General features: G+C 34.0%; 3 protein-coding genes across 13 annotated transcripts; 1 reads left to right on the forward strand and 2 right to left on the reverse strand.

The window, feature by feature from the left end:
* The first annotated feature begins 10 nt into the window (after positions 1 to 10).
* Positions 11 to 3,679, forward strand: LOC143749995 (uncharacterized). Of its 2 annotated transcripts, XM_077242757.1 has the most exons (6): positions 11 to 307; positions 398 to 449; positions 578 to 668; positions 2,446 to 2,519; positions 2,614 to 2,865; positions 2,952 to 3,679. In XM_077242757.1, the coding sequence occupies exons 1-6, from the start codon at positions 220 to 222 to the stop codon at positions 3,067 to 3,069; spliced, it is 675 nt and encodes a 224-aa protein (XP_077098872.1). In that variant the 5' UTR covers positions 11 to 219; the 3' UTR covers positions 3,070 to 3,679. The 2 variants fall into 2 exon arrangements, with proteins under 2 accessions (XP_077098872.1, XP_077098873.1); XM_077242758.1 differs by having other exon boundaries at positions 289 to 445; positions 2,952 to 3,197.
* On the reverse strand, positions 3,618 to 11,658 carry arrb2a (arrestin, beta 2a). 10 transcript variants are annotated; one of them, XM_077242748.1, is made up of 16 exons: positions 11,530 to 11,658; positions 10,913 to 10,943; positions 10,776 to 10,836; positions 10,635 to 10,679; positions 9,859 to 10,055; positions 9,222 to 9,281; positions 9,012 to 9,079; positions 8,026 to 8,161; positions 7,867 to 7,951; positions 7,672 to 7,744; positions 7,331 to 7,468; positions 6,355 to 6,438; positions 5,891 to 5,914; positions 4,655 to 4,731; positions 4,485 to 4,539; positions 3,618 to 4,372 (listed from the first exon to the last, which is right to left on the reverse strand). In XM_077242748.1, the coding sequence occupies exons 1-16, from the start codon at positions 11,550 to 11,552 to the stop codon at positions 4,288 to 4,290; spliced, it is 1,242 nt and encodes a 413-aa protein (XP_077098863.1). In that variant the 5' UTR covers positions 11,553 to 11,658; the 3' UTR covers positions 3,618 to 4,287. The 10 variants fall into 10 exon arrangements, with proteins under 10 accessions (XP_077098863.1, XP_077098862.1, XP_077098865.1 ...); XM_077242747.1 differs by having other exon boundaries at positions 3,618 to 4,375; XM_077242751.1 differs by having other exon boundaries at positions 4,276 to 4,361.
* Positions 11,659 to 12,744: 1,086 nt separating this feature from the next.
* Positions 12,745 to 18,200, reverse strand: ap4m1 (adaptor related protein complex 4 subunit mu 1). Its single transcript, XM_077242763.1, has 15 exons — positions 17,962 to 18,200; positions 17,400 to 17,485; positions 17,190 to 17,296; positions 16,985 to 17,081; positions 16,773 to 16,883; positions 15,508 to 15,588; positions 15,366 to 15,428; positions 15,206 to 15,272; positions 15,060 to 15,113; positions 14,201 to 14,307; positions 14,032 to 14,123; positions 13,729 to 13,773; positions 13,543 to 13,593; positions 13,340 to 13,457; positions 12,745 to 13,264 (listed from the first exon to the last, which is right to left on the reverse strand). The coding sequence occupies exons 1-15, from the start codon at positions 18,017 to 18,019 to the stop codon at positions 13,073 to 13,075; spliced, it is 1,329 nt and encodes a 442-aa protein (XP_077098878.1). The 5' UTR covers positions 18,020 to 18,200; the 3' UTR covers positions 12,745 to 13,072.
* Positions 18,201 to 18,203: the final 3 nt, after the last annotated feature.

An 18,203-nucleotide genomic window follows, 5' to 3' on the forward strand; every position in this document is an offset into this window, starting at 1 on the left:
TAGAAACGCGAAATCTGCCGACTACCGTAGAGAAAACTAAACAAGGAAATGTTTATCTACTAATTAAAGCGATTTGCGCAACATCTGGAGAAAATCTTCCACAGAAATTGGTTGTATAGGGCTGCAAGTTATATTTAATGTGAAAAACGATGTAATGATACATCTGACCAGATTCGAAAGTGAGAAATAGGTGAATTGTCCATCTAAGCTCGAGCAGACATGGAGTCTTGGAAGAGTCACGTGCGCGCGGAGTTGTTTCACAGAGACTGTAGGCAGAGAGATCCTTTCTCTGGCCTCTTTGATAAGGGTGAGTTTAATAGCCTACAGATGCTGTCAAATGTACATAAACAAGCTATAAGTATGGCTGTGCTTCAGTAATGACTGGATGCTCTGACAGTGTCCAGGTTGGAGGAGATGCTGGACTTTCATATCAAACTCTGGCAAGGCAGGTAACACAACGCGTGAAATCTATTATTGTACTGATTTCATTTCTTGACTTATTGGCATGAATTACATTATACATATCTGGAGTAAGTACTTGACACACATGTTTTGTGTGCTGTTATATTTGATTCAGTTCAGTTCAAGAAAACAGATACTCCAGATGCCCAAATGAAGGCGGCACACTTTATTTGAGAGTGAATGAGGTGGAATTTCTTAATCAACAGGTGAGAGAAATATCAATAAACATCACTGATAAACTGCCTTATTACTAAAACTCATATATTATTCCCCACTAGATCTAGAGATTGTATGCATAACATTGTAATTTAAGTTTTATTAAGTTTTCTGTTATGCTTAATCTTTCTGATTTTTTTTTATCAAGGACTTTAAATATATATATATATATATATATATATATATATATATACATACATACATACATATACACTGCCGGTCAAAAGTTTGAGATGAGTAAGATTTTTTGATGTTTTTAAAAGAAGTCTCTTATGCTAACCAAGGCTGCATTTATTTGATTAAAATACCACAAAAAACATTAATGTTGTGAAATATTATTACAATTTAAAATAGCTTTTCTATTTGAATATATTTTAAAATATAATTTATTCCTGTGATGCAAAGCTGAATTTTCAGTATAGTATCATTAATCCAGTCTTCAGTGTCACATGATCCTTCAGAAAGTCTAATATGCTGATTTGATACTCAATTATCATCAATGTTGGAAATAGTTGTGCTGCTTAATACAGGTCCTTCTCAAAAAATTAGCATATTGTGATAAAGTTCATTATTTTCCATAATGTAATGATAAAAATTAAACTTTCATATATTTTAGATTCATTGCACACCAACTGAAATATTTCAGGTCTTTTATTGTTTTAATACTGATGATTTTGGCATACAGCTCATGAAAACCCAAAATTCCTGTCTCAAGAAATTAGCATGTCATGAAAAGGGTCTCTAAACGAGCTATTAACCTAATCATCTGAATCAACTAATTAACTCTAAACACCTGCAAAAGATTCCTGAGGCTTTTAAAAACTCCCAGCCTGTTTCATTACTCAAAACCGCAATCATGGGTAAGACTGCCGACCTGACTGCTGTCCAGAAGGCAGTCAATGAATCAATGAGTTGGTGTGCAATGAATCTAAAATATATGAAAGTTTAATTTTTATCATTACATTATGGAAAATAATGAACTTTATCACAATATGCTAATTTTTTGAGAAGGACCTGTATATGTTTAAACCCTGTGATACTTTTTTCAGGATTTATTGATGAATAAAAAGTTAAAAAGAACAGCATTTATTCAAAATATAAATATTTTCTAACAATGTAAATCTTTAATATCATTTTTAATCAATTTAACACATCCTTGCTGAATAAAATTATAATTTATTTTTTTCAAACAAAAGAATATTGACCGCAAACTTCTGAACGGAAATGTATATTGTTAGAAAAGATTTCTATTTTAAATGCTTTTTTTAAAACTTTTTATTCATCAAAGAATCCTGAAAAAAAATCTTAAGCAGCATAACTGTTTCCAACGTTGATAATAAATCAGCATATTGGAATGATTTCTGAAGGATCATGTGACACTGAAGACTGGAGTAATGATGCTGAAAATTCAGCTTTGATCTCAGAAATAAATTATATTTTAAACTATATTCAAATAGAAAACCATTATATTAAATTGTAATAATGTTTCACAATATTACTGTTTTTTCTGCATTTTTTTGATCAAATAAATGCAGGTTTGACTAGCATAAGAGACTTCTTTCCAAAACATTAAAAATAGTATTCTTTCCAAAACATTAAAAATAGTATTGTTTCCAAACTTTTCTGTGTGTTTGTGTGTGTGTGTGTGTGTGTGTGTGTGTGTGTGTGTGTGTGTGTGTGTGTGTGTGTGTGTGTGATACATACATAAGTACATCAGTCCCTCACTACTAACCATGGAATACCCTTCCACATCTGTCTTTTTTCAAGCTCAAGCAGAAAATCGCAGATCTGACCAGCAATATATACCTGAAGGAGGCAGAGTTACAATACTGTCACTCACAGTAGGTCAAACAGCCAGTTACATCTTGAAAAAGATGATAAAGTCATCAAGACAAGCAGTACTAATAGGGTTCCTATCATGTCTTCCTGCTGTAGAGTTGCCCGTTACAGGACCGAAGCGGTTTTGTTGGCCCAGGGGGCTTCCTGCCTGAAGTCAGATCTGGAGGAATATGAGTATCAGCTGGAGTGTCAATCAAAGGAACTGACAGCACTGAAACGGGAGCACAGCACACTGACCGAGGAGATGGCTGCCACAAAACTCCAGGAGGAGGAACTCATAGACCGCTGGTTAGAGGAGAAAAAACAGGAGGCCGAGAGGATTAATAAGCACAATGCAACACAAGAAAGGTGAATGTTATACCGTGATATGTTAGTATTGCTTCTTCAATGCTTTTACTCGTAAGTTACTTGCAATTCATTATATCGTCCACTAGATGGCAACGTTTGGCTGGTCGACTGAAGAAGCGGTATCGGGCCAGGTCTCGCCCTCCACCGTGTGTAACTAACACTAACAACAGCTCTGATATCAAACCGACAGTGCCGAACATTTAGCGTCCTCTTTCTTGAAACAAACGTAACTTTAGTTATCTAGGAATGTGAATTTTATGATGTTTCTGATTATTTTTCCCCCCTACACTCTTTGAGATAATTTACCGTAAGCATTTAAGCACCACAACAACAACAAAAAACATTTCTTACACATTGTTTGTCGTATTTCAGTACAAACATCTAAACATTCTTAAATCAAGATACATTTACTTAAGAAGCAAAATATCTTCAGATGTCAAGTCTTGGATGAAAATAATCTTTGAAAGTGAAAATTTCTGACCCCATTGGCGTTTTTTTCTTTCTTGCTGTAAACATTAACTCATTTCATTTTGATCAAATGTTAAACAAGACTTGAGATATTAAGTATTTTTGCTTCTTTAGTAAATATCTTGATTTAAGAATGTTTATTTGTGCTGGAAAACTGTAAGAAAATCTGTTTTTGTTGCAGTGTGAGAGCAAAAACCTTTAATTTTCTTAGGGAAAGGCTTAATTCAAAAGTTAGCAATAAAGCTTAAAGCTCTTAATATCCCAAATTTAATAACACAGCCATGTTGTATTTTATTTGTTTTATTAAAAAAATTAAATAAAAAAAGATTTAAAAGAAAATGGCAAACAGTGTATCCTGTGATTATGAAAACTGTTAAAACAACAAATTTCCTTTCTCCTGAGGGATGTTAAATCTCTACATCCATTAGCTGTTTCTTTTTTTACCATATGCAGCAGCCCAACAAATTAAAAGCAGCACTTTCATATATTTACAACCTGCAGAAAGACAATATTTGCTCAATCGCATATGATCCTCACAGCAGCACAGAGAGACATGCATGGCCCGTGTCCATCTTTGTGTAATGCACAGGGGTTATTATTGTACACAGATCACAGGAAAATCAAGACGGTCTTTGTAAAGGAATAAATATGGAGCAATATAGCCATCTTTACAGATTAGCTTGCTGTTCATAACATAACAGTTGGCACAATAGAGTATAATTATCACATGCCTATTCAAAAAGTTATGAAATTCCCTGGAATCCCCTCCTTAGCTTCAGACAGGTATATTAATAAGTGATTTACTTCACTTAAAACCCCCAATTAAATGTCCAAATACTGCTTGAATTGTAATGTGATGAGAATAATTATTTCTATGTTACACCCTTAGGGAGACAAGAGAAGCGCAATTTGATGTGAAGCGATTCTGTTCTTGGTGAATGAGATGATAAAAATTCAGCAGTCCTCCTCCTTGTCGATTATTCCTTTTAACCGCAAGCGAGCAAAGTCCTCAAATACGATGTCGTCATCTGGGGTTAAACTGCTGTTAGAAAGAGTCACATGCAAAACAAAGCTTAAAACGAGAGGGAAATCTCATCATTAAGTTTGATAATAATATTGATATAATATTGATATTAAAAATTCTTGCTTACTTTGTGTCAAACACTATCAAGTTGGTGTCAATCGGTGGATCCAACATTGGAGCAGCTGTTAAACAAAAAGAGTATTATTATTAAATGATTAATGAAGGTGTTATTACTTTGACAGTTACACACAACCTAGTTCAGTGCAATCAATGTGATGTTTTGTGTTTGACACAAACCAGAGTTTGACTGGAAAAGGGTGTTGTCTGTAGGTTTTGGATGCATTAAGACAAAAGGGAGTTCCACCGAAACATCCCTGAATGAAAGAGAGATAAAACAAAACCAACACAGACATTATTTGAAAAACTTGAGGCGTGGAAGAGCTCTTAAGAGGGCAAATCTCTCATGAACTGACTGGGCCATATTTCACCACAAAATCAAAACTAATTTGTAATGTGCTTGTTTGTATATATACATACTCGTTTGAAAAGAAAGAAATGCTTTTATTCAGCATGGATGCATTAAATTGATCAAAAGTGACAGTAAAAGGCAATTATGTTACAAAATATTTCTATTTCAAGTAGATGCTGTTCAAGAATCATGAAAAAAATATTCTGAAGGATCATGTGACACTGAAGACTGCAGTAATGATGCTGAAAATTTAACTTTGCATCACAGGAATAAAACTGCATTTTAAAATATATTAAAATAGAAACCACTAATTTTAAATGGTAGTAATATTTCACAATATTACAGCTTTTACTGTATTTTTGAGCAAATAAATGCAGTCTTGATGAGAGAGAAGAACCGTTCGTAAGAACCTTTCAAAACATAAAAAAAAAATTTACTGACCCCAAACATGTGAACAGTAGATTGGTATATATTGTAGAATACGATTTTTTGGATTATAACATTTTTATGACAATTAAGCCACATTCACTTCCATTGAAAATGTCATACTGTAATCCTCAAGGGGAAAGTTGATTATTAAATATTTGCAATTTGGAAATCACAATTTGCCATGCTTAAAATTTCATCCAGTTTTTATCATGTGAAGGGGTTTTATCATATTTATCAAATAATAAAACATATTCGATTCAAATACTACATTTGTAACATTTGTAAAGTACCTTACAGAATTTAATTTGTTTATTTTAGTAAACAAAATAATATTGATTCTACACAGGATCAGTGTAATATAGGTTCATCAGTGGCCCAAAATAGGCGATTGTTACATTACAACATGTAGTTCTTTGGATTTTAAGGTAAAATGTGACCTAGACATTTCTTAGTGAGATTCATCCATTCACGGCGTGTCATGTGTGTGTTAAGATTAGTGCTCTAACTATCGAAATCAGACAGGAAACACTAGGGTCAAGTTGAGCAGAACATTGAACACCATGCAGATCTCCTTTATAATGGCAAACCTAGAGACACTACAGCAAGCCATCAGAATGCACAATGGATGTATTTACCTCTCCAGCAAGCTGCTTAAAAGCCTGACGTGACAGACAGATGGAGGGGAAGGAAACAGACAGAGAGAAACACATAAAACAATGGGAGAGTGACAAAATGATTCAATAACCAGAACGAAGCAGCACAGAGAGGCGAGAGATCGGGGAGGGAATATAAAGCTCGCACGCCATCCTGGAAGAGAGTTTTAACAGCTAAAGCACAGCACGCTAAGTAAATCACCTCCGCTGAAAATATCAAAACCAAGAAAATGATAGAAGAAAAAAAAAAAGTCTAGATAAACTAGTCAACCTACACTAGTCATACATACACAATGAACCACATGTGAGATAAAAACTGATTGATTATTATCACTTCTAAAACAGCAGCAACACGTAACAGTCTTTGTGTGGAGGACAACAAACCAATCAAAACTGCTCCCCTGTGTGTGACTGTAGAGAGGAAGCAGGTGTGACACATGACTCACCCTCCACGGGAGACCACCAGTTTGACTTTGACCCGATAGGACACCAGGACACCCAGAACTTCCTTATTACTCACATCCTTCACACTGTAGTCAAACACACAAACAGAATCAGTCAGTCGACTCTTTATCCTAAAAAGAATTCAAGTCAACATGAAACCTACTTTCTTGAAATAAAGGACTGATGATTTGTATACAAAAAGACCAGGAATGTGTATTAAGAAAGTGAATAGGGTCATGTGATTTAATGTACACTACTGTTCAAAGGTTCGAGGTCAGAAAGAATTTTTTTTTTATTCTGCAAAGATGCATTAAATTGATCAAGTGACAGTAATATATTTATAATGGTACAAAAAATCTAATTCATATAAATTCCGTTTTTTAGCACTTTCTATTAATCAAATAATCCTGAATAAAAAGGATCACTGTTTTCACAAAAACATTAAGCACATTTTCGACACGGATGAGAAAAAGAAATGTTTCTTGAGCAGCAAATCAGAATATTAGAATGATTTCTGAAGGATCATGTGACACTAAAACTCCGCTTTTCATCAGAGGAAAAAATAACATTTTAAAATAATTTAAAATTGAAAAGAATTATTTTAAATAGTACTACTATTTCACAATATTACTGTTTTTATTGTATTTCTGATCAAATAAATACAGTCTTCTTGTGAGAATAATTATGACATTTTAAAAATCTTTTGAACGGTAGTTTAGAGTAGACTATAACCACAAGATGATTACTTACGTCTCATTTACTTTAGAATTTAGGAAACTTTTCATTTTTTTAACATTTGGTTAACTAGCCTGAGCTTTTCACATATGCCTGTATATGTTAATAACATGTTGTATGTTTGTAATTCTACAACATTACAATTTTATAAAAAAAAATAAACAAGTTTTATATGTTTTTTTCTTAGTAGCCTGCCAATGAGCATATGGGTAAAATTAGCTGGTTAAGTACAGTAAAACTCACATAGTACTGGACGCCAGGTTGGTGTCCTCATGTTTGAGTTTTCCATCCAGCGCCAGCCCTCTCTTCTCTCGATTGTTGTTGAGAGTGGGTGTGAGTGTGTACACTTTACAGAATGTAGAGCTGGATGCCACTTGATCGCTGCAGAACACGGATAGACATTGTTACCCATGTACACATCATTAGAAAGTCAGCAAACAGACATGTTTTTGTCATGTCACTTTTGGGCAGGTTTGTTATCCCAATGACATCTTAATCATAAATCTTGAATAAATGACAACTAAAAGTTCAGAGAATCATTTCAAAACACCAACATCTATATAATCTAAATAAAATATGCTTACTCCGTCTCTATATGAGCCACTGGACATTTGTACTGCGCTGTACTGAAGAGACAGATATCAGCATACTGTCGTACTGTAGAGACACAAATGCAAACAGAACAGTAATAATATGTAAACAGATCATAGATGATGAGACTGATATGAAAATAATGTCAAACTAAAAACAACAATAGATGGGCTGATGGCTCAACTCACCTGATATTTTAACCCTTTTGACAGTCTTGGTTGAATTATTGGTAACATGGACGTTAACACTGATGGGTTCTCCATGGTAATACAGCTGTGTGAGAAGATAAAGGTTAATTACAGGTTCATTATTTCTAACTAGGACTGATCTGTGTTGAACAGTGTTACCTCTTTATCTAATGAAGCCTCTAGGTGTAAAGATCGGTCTGACATGAGGAAACTCCTCGTCGTCTCCACCATCGGCTGTGGGCCGGATTTCTCAGGGGCGTACTGGACTTTACGAATCACTAGTCGCACTGAATTCCTGTTGAGGAAGAAATAATAATATTCAAATAAGATCTAAACTTTCTTTTCTAAAATGATTTACACTGAAAACTATGGAAGCTTGTTTCCGCCACAAGATATAAACTCGCAATTGTGTGAAAAAAAAAGAGTCAGAATTGTGAGATAAAACGTCGCAATTGACCTTTTTTATTTTTTTATTCCATGGCAGAAGAAAAAAAACAGAACTGCGAGATCTAAAATCAAACTTCTGAAGAAAAAAGTCAAAATTGCAAAGAGTAAACTCTTCTGAGAAGTAAACTTACAGTTGTGAGGAAAAAATTAGGATTTCAAGATGTAAACTCGCAGATATGAATTTATACCTTGCAATTATGAGTTATAAACTTTCAGCTGTGATAAAAAGTCACAATGACCTTTTTTATTTTGTTATTACGGGGCAGAAGTGAAAAAAAAAGAATTGCGAGATGTAAACTAAGAATTCCCCAAAAAATTGCAATTCTGAGGGGGGAAAAAAAAGTAATTTATACCCTGCAATTACGAGATATAAACTTGCAATTGTAAAAAAAAAAAAAAACAATAGTCTTAACTGTAAGATAAGAATTCACAATGACCTTTTTTATTTTGTTATTCTGTGGCGGAAACAAAAGAAAGACAAACTAAGAATTTAAAAAAAAACTTCTGAGGAAACAAGTTATAAATTTGCAAGTACGAATTCATACCTTGCGATTGTAAGTTGTAAATTCACAATAATAAGAAAAAAAGTCTGAACTTTAACATAAATGTAATTGTGAGAAAACGTTGAAAACAAATGCTTCCATTAAAAACAAATGATAATGGGTCAAAAAAGGAAGGAAAACTGCAGAGAATCAAACCTTTTGTGATTCTTGTCTTCCATCGATTTGGCACAGAAAGCCCTGATCTCAAAATCCACCCCACAGGCCTGGAGCGAGAAAGACGGAGGTAAACAAAGGAAGAGTTTGCCCAAGCTTTACAAACAGGATGTGTGCAAAATTGGGTGACAAATCTGAAGGTGTTAGATGGAGTTTGTTGTGTTAAAAGGAGCGGTGTATAAGTGATAATACCTTTCCTGTGTCCTCAGGCCCGGGCTGCAGGGTAACTGAACATGGCAAGTTTTGAGGTATCTAGAAAAAAGGAAAAATATATTTCCACTTAAATATACACTCCACACACCCTCTGATCAAATACTTCCTATTTAGGAGAGCTGTACCAATATTAAAATTACCAGCCGATGCAAAGCCATAATTATCTTCATGTTACAGCTGATAACTGATAAATGGCTGATACTTACACTTTACAATAAATGTCTCATTTGTTAACATTAGTTAATGCATTAACTAACATGGACAAACAATGAGTAATATATTTTTAACGCATTCACTAACATTTGATAATGTTAGTTAAAAAAAAAAAGTTCATATTTATTTTAGTTCACAGTGCATTATTAATATTATAACAGATACGATTGATCCGAGTAAATGTTGAAATTAACATTAACTAAAATTGTATGTATCTTTTAACAGTATGTAAAAAAAATAATACTTGCTAAGTATAACACTTAACAGTGTTATTAAATTATTAATTAATCATATATTTATAATATAAATTAATATGTTATTAATAATTAATATATCTCTGAAATCTCTAACAAATATAAACTGCAGTAATAGCCTGTGTTCTTGAAGCCAGGGAGAAACTCACAGTGAAATGGAAAGGATAAGCATTCTGGCCCAGTTTCTTCAAAAGTCTCTCCTGCAGACGGCTGTGGGGCTTGGCTTCCTCTGGAATAGGAGGATAGGCTTGAAAAGTGAAGATGTAAAGGTCTTTCCGGAAGGAGAGCCCTAAAACGTCAAGGTCCTCGCGGCCATACCGGAAAGCACAGGTTAAAGTCACAAACACTGGAAGAAGGATCGAATAAAGTATTAGGAATTATTACAGAAACACCACAAGTGGGACATCATTTGCATTTGATGTGAAGCAACATGAGATAAGTATGGAAAACACTCTATATGATATTAACTTTACAAACTTATCAACTGGAAAACTAAACAGTTGGGATGCACAATATATCAGTATCATATAATTTATTTGTGCACACTAATTTCCCTATACTTACATTTAGATTACCTTTGCCATCATCTAATGCTCACTTAAATCTTTAAAAACACTACTAAATTAATAACACTGTTAATGTAATCTTTAGAAACAAAATCACATTTAATACTGTACTTTATGTTTGAGATGCTAAAAATTAATTTGAAGCACTTATCTATCGATTTTAAATTTTAGGTTTTTATTATTTAGAACAATACAGAATTAAAAACAATATAGAATTTTACTATCTTCGATTTATCGGTTACCGGCCATGGCATGAAAATAATTATTGGCTTATCGGTATCAGTCAGAATTGTAATGTCAGTGTCAATTAAATTTTCATTCATACCAAACAGCAAAGCCAAAGATGCTTTCCGGCTCACCTTTTCTTTCTTTGAGATATTCAGGTTCAATCAGCATCACACCATCTGTAGCAGAAGGACAATATGTTGTATGTCAGTGAACTTAAATACCTTTACTTCTCCATTTAAATACAACTGAACTTTTTATCTCAAGTCACTGACCAACAGGGTCTACATGATCAAGATGATCCACAAAATCTCTTTTCCCCAGGTATACTGTAAGCTGTGAAAACAGACAGGGTTGTAACTACAACTTGTGGAAACCAAAACTGTGATAGTGTGACAGAGAAAGGTTTTACCTTGCAGTTAGGACTGGACTTCTTGAATACCCTGTAGAACAACAGGAATATATGCATGAATAATCACAGACATTATCAGAGTAGATCGTTTTGTACAAATAGGTGGAAAGTAGCCTTTTAAAGTGAAGCAGATGGCAAGAACCAAAAGAGCAAACAAGTGGTGGAGAGCAACAAATGGCATTACTGGGAGAACTTGTTTGCTTGCTCGCAAAGTCCAGTAATACCACGATAATGCTAGACAATACTAATAATACTGTTTATTCATGAAAAAATTAGAAAGAGCAGAATGAGAATTCTGCATAGACCTTACATGAGCAGCTGTTGTTAGCTGCCTGGCTATGCCACATGCATGCTAAATGATGAACTGACTTCTAATGAAGACTTTGGAAATGCTTAAAAGACATTTCTAACAAAATTATGAAGAATATAATATAATATATTAATATAATAAACGTGCATATTAGGTGCTATTTCTCCATCGTGCTCAGTCAGGTTATCCAACCACGTCCATTTACAATCCAGCTAGTATTAGCTTTCCTACTATTCGCTTCATATTTTGAATAATAATGATCACAAAAACATTTTTTTTGATGCCTGAGGCTTTAAAAAATACTCACCGGGTGCCTGCCTTGTCCCCCATTATGAGGGAGGAATTGGCTGTGGGAATTTGTAGAGGAAAACACAGCTATGGCACAGAGTGTAAACAGAAGCTCCTGTAGGTGTTCAATCACTCCCTGGCGGTGGGCGGAGCTACGGGCGGGTCACGTGAGTTGCAGCAGTAGATACACGGCTCAGAATCACAGTAAAGAAATTATTTTCTTTATCTATTTTCTTCACAGTATTATTTTATTTATTTTTTAATATACTTATTGAACTATACATATTAATAATATCTATTTATTTTTATTGATTATATTAAGTACGTTATTTATTAATTATATACTTATGGTACATTTAGTATAGTCACACAATATATTTTTTCCCAAACTAAAATATACAGCAGTGAGAACATGTCATACATTTGATGCATTTTTTATATATATATTTAGAAGCATTGTGTGATGGCATAAAAGGAGTGATATTTTCTCTGAGTCTATGTACCAGACAGTGTAATATCTCCACAATCAATGTTTGGGTGTGCCATTTATGTGGAAGATGGTTGTGTTTTCTTTAGAATTATAGCTTGAAGGTAGAACACTGCAAAGGTTTCACAACACACTGGTTTAAATTGATGAGGGACTTTGACAGATCTGCACACAGATGAGATGTCAGACTAGATTTTTAGGCCTAAAAGAAGAGAGAAACAAACCATCCACTTTTTCACAGTGAAACTATGAAGCCCTTTTCTGCCAAATAAGAAAAACATGCCTTAGTAAATCATAATAAATATAAGATACAAAAGTCAGTTATGAAATACTGAGTCAAGTATGCAATAAGGTCAAAAATATGGCATACTAGGTCATAACTATGACATTAAAAGATGAAAATGACAAGAACAGTCAAAATAATGAGATACTAAGTCATAAGTGAGATTAAAATATAGGAATTGGTATACTGTCATAATTATGAGATACTAAAGTCTTATAGAATACACAAAATGTTGAAATTATGTAGTTATGACAAATTCTGAGAAAGTCATAATTATGAGATGAGAAGAAAATGACAAAATTGCTGATTTACAAAGTCATTGATATGACATCCTAATACCGATTTTTACTCTTATAATTTTGCCTCGTCATGAATTTAATCTCATAATTTAGACTTTGTTAGCTTCTAATCATAATGAATACACTCTTATACCTGCAGTTTAATTAAAAATACGACAACAAAACAAAGTTTTTAGTCATTTATTTGATATTTATAGACCAATGGGCTCATTTTATTTGAATTAAAACAGGAATGGACAGTGTTTCACTTTTTGTTTAGTTATTCTGGACACAATACTGTTGTACCTCCAAAGATGTGTTGGTTCACTCTCTCTCAAATAAAACAAAAATTGAAAAAAACCTGTAAATCTGTTCATATGCATATATTATCACTGATTTGATTTCCCAACAAAATAATAATAATAAACTTCTGTGGATTGGTGAGGCACAAAGCGGTTTCTTCAATGCCTAGCGATGTGCTGTACATATTAAATGTTTGTTCCATGTGGTTAGGTCATATCCGTATGGTGTAAGAGTCAGAATGAGTGACATATCGAACCCAACGTTGTGACAGTCCTGTCTGAGTTGGAGAGAGTCGGAGGAAGCGGATCTGAAGGCCCGTGCAGGTTTGTTTGGGCAGTTCGAATGACATACTGACAGGGCCGACCTCCAATAAAGAGGCAGAGCTTAGACCAGGAACGTCCACCTGTGGGATCAGAATAAACATTATCAGTGACTGATGACAATTTGCGTCAAGCAAATATTCGTATTATAACATCACCTTGAACAGTGCAGACAACTGCGCTCCTCCTGGAAAACGTGGGATCTCCCAAAACAGGGCTTTGCTCTTCGGCTGCAGTTCTGCAGTCTGATCAGGACTACTGAGCTCCTGAGACATACTGTACAGGATGGTGAAGCATAAGAGGTTATACATCGTCCATAAAACGGAATTACACTAATAATCATGGCAATGCATAATCTGACCTTACAGAGCCTTTAGGCACTGGCACGGTGATGGAAACATTAAGGGCCGTACTGTATAAAAAAAGTAAAGAAATTACTTGTGATGTAACTGTGTGCTATTATTTACATATTTTGATGGATTATGTAATTTTCCCCACTCAACTAACGTATGGCTTATTATATGCATTATGCAGCATGTCGACTAACCTTTTAGGTGGAAGATCACAGCGAAGTTTAAGAAAGATCAACACCCTGCAAAGAAAAATCTATTAAAGCAATAATTACAGTTATACCACATTCGAGAGGTTTTTATGCAATATGACAAAGTCACTAATTTATAATAAATAGAGCAATTCAAATCTTAATAATAATAATTAAATCTCTATATATTACATTTATATTAATTTTAATTTTAATTAATTTCATTTAAAATTAAATTCAAATTAATTCACAATTGCAAATACATTAGGTATGAAAAGGACAAAATGAAATATACATCAGTTTACAGACCTGTTGACATAATCCTTCTCTACAGAGGGGAATAACTGAAATGGTGGTGCACACGGCAGCTCATCACACAGCTGATACTGCATCACTGTTTGCTGAAGAGGAAAAAACATCAACTATCCATGCAGGAATTACACTAAAGTGCAATCCTGTGTGTGTAGCGACAATTTACCTCTCCTTGGCTGGGACAAACTTTCAATATTCTGAAAGTATCAAATTCATCCAGTTTAACAGCCTGGTGGAATCTGCATTCATCTACACGCACAGCTGAACTATAGCCTGAAGAATAGAAGGAAACAGATTTAATCACGTTTAAAAGTGTAGTAAGCGATTTCTGAGAAACCCGGTTGATATTCGAAATCAACCCAAACAAACCTCCCTTAATTGCTCTACCCCCAAAATGCACAAACATGCAATGCAAAGTGGATGTCTCTTTATCATAGCTGAGATGATGCAAAATAATGCTTTGTGAAAAAATAAAGCAAAGATGAATAACGAATGACAAGGAAGAACCGAAAATGAATATACTGTACAAGACTATAAAAGCAAGAGTTTGTTGCTAGACAAACAATGACACTAAAAACTGTCCTGTTACTATAGCTAGCATTACAACAACAGCATATCTTGGTTCTGAGAATCATAGCAAAACCAATGTTACTCACGTATGGAGCAGAAACAACGCAATCTCTGTGTCCGTTTTCCAGCTTCCCACTTCGGTCTCTCCAGCACTGGAAAGCTTTTCTAATATTAACATGGGTCCTAAAGCTGTTGCCTGATCATAACCCTTGTTTTTCCAGTGATATTCCTCTGACTTTTCTCATTTGTAATGTCTCTCAGCCATCTCTCTGTCTACAGTCACTGTCTCTCCTCACCCGTCATGAGTTGACACGCCCCCTACTGCTGATCCGCTACAACTATGTTGTGGTGTTTGGTCCAACCCACTTTTCAACAGCGTTTCTCAAAAATCACTTACAGCACCATTAATGAAAGATATGTGTGGTGTGTGTATTGATCAGTGTTGCATACTCAACCTTTTAGCTGGGACTTTCCAATATTAAGCTCTTCATTCAGTCCAATCCGCATCTCTACAGGATGAAGAAAAGAAACATACTATGACTGAAGGGAAAATCATTTCACAATCTGCATTATCATGGGCCGCAAGATGTAGACAACTCACCTGAACAGGTTGGAAGAAAGCATTTGATTCTTATCTCTCCCTGAATATCTGCTTTCATTAAAACTCCCTTAAAAGAAGCATAAAATGTAAAAGATAAGCGATTTAAGTGAAGAAAGCAATTAGCAGTTTTATTTTAAAACACAATTCAAGTTGTACTCACATTGGAGCCAATAACCACAGACAACCTCTCTATCACATCCACAAAGATCTCATTCTTTCCACCCTGCAGCCAGAGAGAGATATAAACATACTAATTTCCCAAGATCATCACATGTAAAACTGAGGAATCAAGAAAAACTCACCTGCTCTCCTCGACTGGACATTATAGGACGACTGGCTGCAACACTGGGGGCCACTTTACTCTGTTGTGTCTCAGCCCCAAACTACAAAATATAAAAAATTAAAATGTTTTACTTATTAAGATTTAAAAAGGGTTATGTGGTTAATTTTGGTGAATAACCAATGCCTTGTCCCACTAGGTATGATAATTTCTAGGTCCCACTATGGGTACTCGGCACACTTCCAAAGTTGCTTAAAATGTATTCAAATAAGACAAATCAAGATTTAAAATGATAAAACAGCTAAAAATCAATATTTAGTCTGAAATCATATTTCTTCTAAAAGAAAAGTCATAAAGTCAAAAAGGAAAAATAACTTATTTTTTTGTCCTGAACATTTTATATGTGTGTGTGTGTGTGTGTGTGTGTGTGTGTGTGTGTGTGTGTGTGTGTGTGTGTGTGTGTGTGTGTGTGTGTGTGTGTGTGTGTGTGTGTGTGTGTGTGTGTGTGTGTGTGTGTGTGTGTGTGTGTGTGTGTGTGCGCGTGTGTGTGCGTGTGTGCGTGTGTTATTTTGGCATCATTTAGATACTATTATAGTTTTTATTAATATTTTGAATTAGCTTTTTATTTTCATATTTTCTAGTTTCATTTTAATTTTAGTTAAACTTTTAGTAATTTTGTTGCATGACATTATAATTAGTATTTTTTAAAATTTTATATTTCTATTTTTTTTTTTCATTATTATTTTAGTTTAGGTTATTTAAGTGCTCCAAGTAAAACTAAATGTAAATGAGAAATGTTTCTTTGACAACTAGCTGAAATAATATTTTATTTTAGCTAGTTCAGCTAGTTTAAGTTTTTGTATATCTTATTTTACTTTAATCAACGAAAATGTTTTTACATTTTGTCAAGCTCTAAAATATTTTATTGGGTAGAAATGGCTATTTGTACAAAACTATTAAAAAGAAAACCTGTAATCAAGTCATGTAAATTAATTGGTAATCAAAAGTGTAAATCGTAAAGAATATTGTTATTTGAACTATGGATTTTAATGATTTTATTTAATATATTGCCACTCCTAGTTCCTAAATAAGAGTAAGGTTGAGAACCACTGCTTTAAAGTAAGATACACTATTATAATGGAGACCAGTCTTTTTTTGTAAAAAAAAAAAAAAAACACAAACAAAAAAACACTAATATATTTAGAAATAAACCATGTGAGAGAAAAAAAACTTGCCATAACATAACAAGATGCCATAAAAGACCACAACAACACAACAATAACTTACCAGACCAACATTACTGAGGTCAAAGAGACTGAAGGGTTTGGATGACACAGCTTCTGTCTGGATGAAGTTTTTCAGTATGTCAGTTGAGGTTGTCTGTATGTAGCCAAAGTCCTAATGATCAGAGACATAGAAGAAGGATATATAGTGTTGCTGTGCTTTTAAGAAATATTTGTTTAATGTAAAAACAAAAATGAAAGGATGAGAACATTTACCACCATCTCATCCAGCAGCTCATAAATTAGAGCAAAATTCATCCGCACTGATTTCTCTGACAAACTGCCACAGTAGTCCTTTGTAAGAGCAGCTAATCTGAGAGATATAAAACAGTTGTTTATCATCATGCCATCTACACAGGTAACAAATAGCTGTAATAATTAAAATAATATGGCATAACTCATAAAATAAAGATGTGTTAACCTGTTGAGGAACTCAATTATGGTGAAGGGGGATGGGTTTGTCTTGGTGGACGCCACCCAGTAAAGCCCACCCTGCCTTACATGGATGAAATGAAGATCTTTGTGTGTCTGCAACAAGATAAACAATTGTAAGCACATAGTCAAAATAATGCACTGCAAAATCATTCTATTTTTAAAACAACTAGTCAGACATCAGATGCCCAAACATTACCATGACAACCGGAGGCTGATCCCCACTAAGAGCTGTGACCATCTCATAGAATACATTGATGGAGTCTTTACTGGCCTCTCCTCGAACTAACACACAGAATTAAGAAAAACTAATATGTAGAAATTATTAAAGATTTTGGCACATGACTCCTAAAAGCACTGCAGGCACTACAACCAGAGATATACACACTACCAATCACTACCAACCAGAGAGATACACACTAATTACCATTCAAATAATTCTATTATGTTAATGTTTTTGAAAGAAGTCTCAGTTTCTCTTCATGTGACACTGAAAACGGGGAGTAATGATGATGAAAATTCAGCTTTTCCATCACAGGAATAAATTACATTTTAAATATATTTAAATAGTTATATTTTAAATTGTAATAATATTTCACAATATTAGTGTTTTACTGTATTTTAAACCAACTGAAATGCAGCCTTGGTGAACACTTTTTTCGAACACATTTAAAAAATCTTTATTATTCCAAACGTTTTACCTGTAGTGTAACGTTAAACACAATACATCTAACAAATTAATAAGACAGTTGTAAGGATACAGTCTTTATATATGAGATGATCTCCCTTTGATGACAAGATGAAAATTTGACTTATCATTTTCTTCAGCACACACGATTCTTTTTCATATTATTAAAAATCAGTCTGCTCTCTCTTCCGTCGTCATTAGTATTCTGAAATAGGACAAAATTAAGTCGTTTAACTGCTCAAATGTTTCATCACTGCTAGCTTCATAACTGTAAACAGCCGGTTTGTTCTTCCTCGTTAACTCGCTTGTACTGAT

Source organism: Siphateles boraxobius, unplaced genomic scaffold (genome assembly GCF_051911475.1).
Source record: "Siphateles boraxobius isolate OS27281-9 unplaced genomic scaffold, OSU_SipBor_1 25, whole genome shotgun sequence".
NCBI classification, from domain to species: domain Eukaryota; kingdom Metazoa; phylum Chordata; class Actinopteri; order Cypriniformes; family Leuciscidae; genus Siphateles; species Siphateles boraxobius.

Bases quoted from the DNA above. Each gene is read 5' to 3' on its own strand.
- LOC143749995 (XM_077242757.1), top strand. From the start codon at position 220: ATGGAGTCTTGGAAGAGTCACGTGCGCGCGGAGTTGTTTCACAGAGAC. The intron at 669-2,445 runs GTGAGAGAAATA...TCTTTTTTCAAG, and splicing joins TGGAATTTCTTAATCAACAG to CTCAAGCAGAAAATCGCAGA. The intron at 2,520-2,613 runs GTAGGTCAAACA...TTCCTGCTGTAG, and splicing joins TTACAATACTGTCACTCACA to AGTTGCCCGTTACAGGACCG.
- arrb2a (XM_077242747.1), bottom strand. From the start codon at position 11,552: ATGGGGGACAAGGCAGGCACCCG. The intron at 10,944-11,529 runs GTGAGTATTTTT...GTTGTTCTACAG, and splicing joins GGGGACAAGGCAGGCACCCG to GGTATTCAAGAAGTCCAGTC. The intron at 8,162-9,011 runs GTTTGATTCTCT...CTTCCTCAACAG, and splicing joins GAAGACAAGAATCACAAAAG to GAATTCAGTGCGACTAGTGA.
- ap4m1 (XM_077242763.1), bottom strand. From the start codon at position 18,019: ATGATAAGTCAAATTTTCATCTTGTCATCAAAGGGAGATCATCTCATA. The intron at 14,308-15,059 runs GTTGAGTATGCA...TCTATTCTTCAG, and splicing joins TGGAAAGTCCCAGCTAAAAG to GCTATAGTTCAGCTGTGCGT. The intron at 13,594-13,728 runs GTTAGTCGACAT...TTTTTTATACAG, and splicing joins TGTGATCTTCCACCTAAAAG to TACGGCCCTTAATGTTTCCA.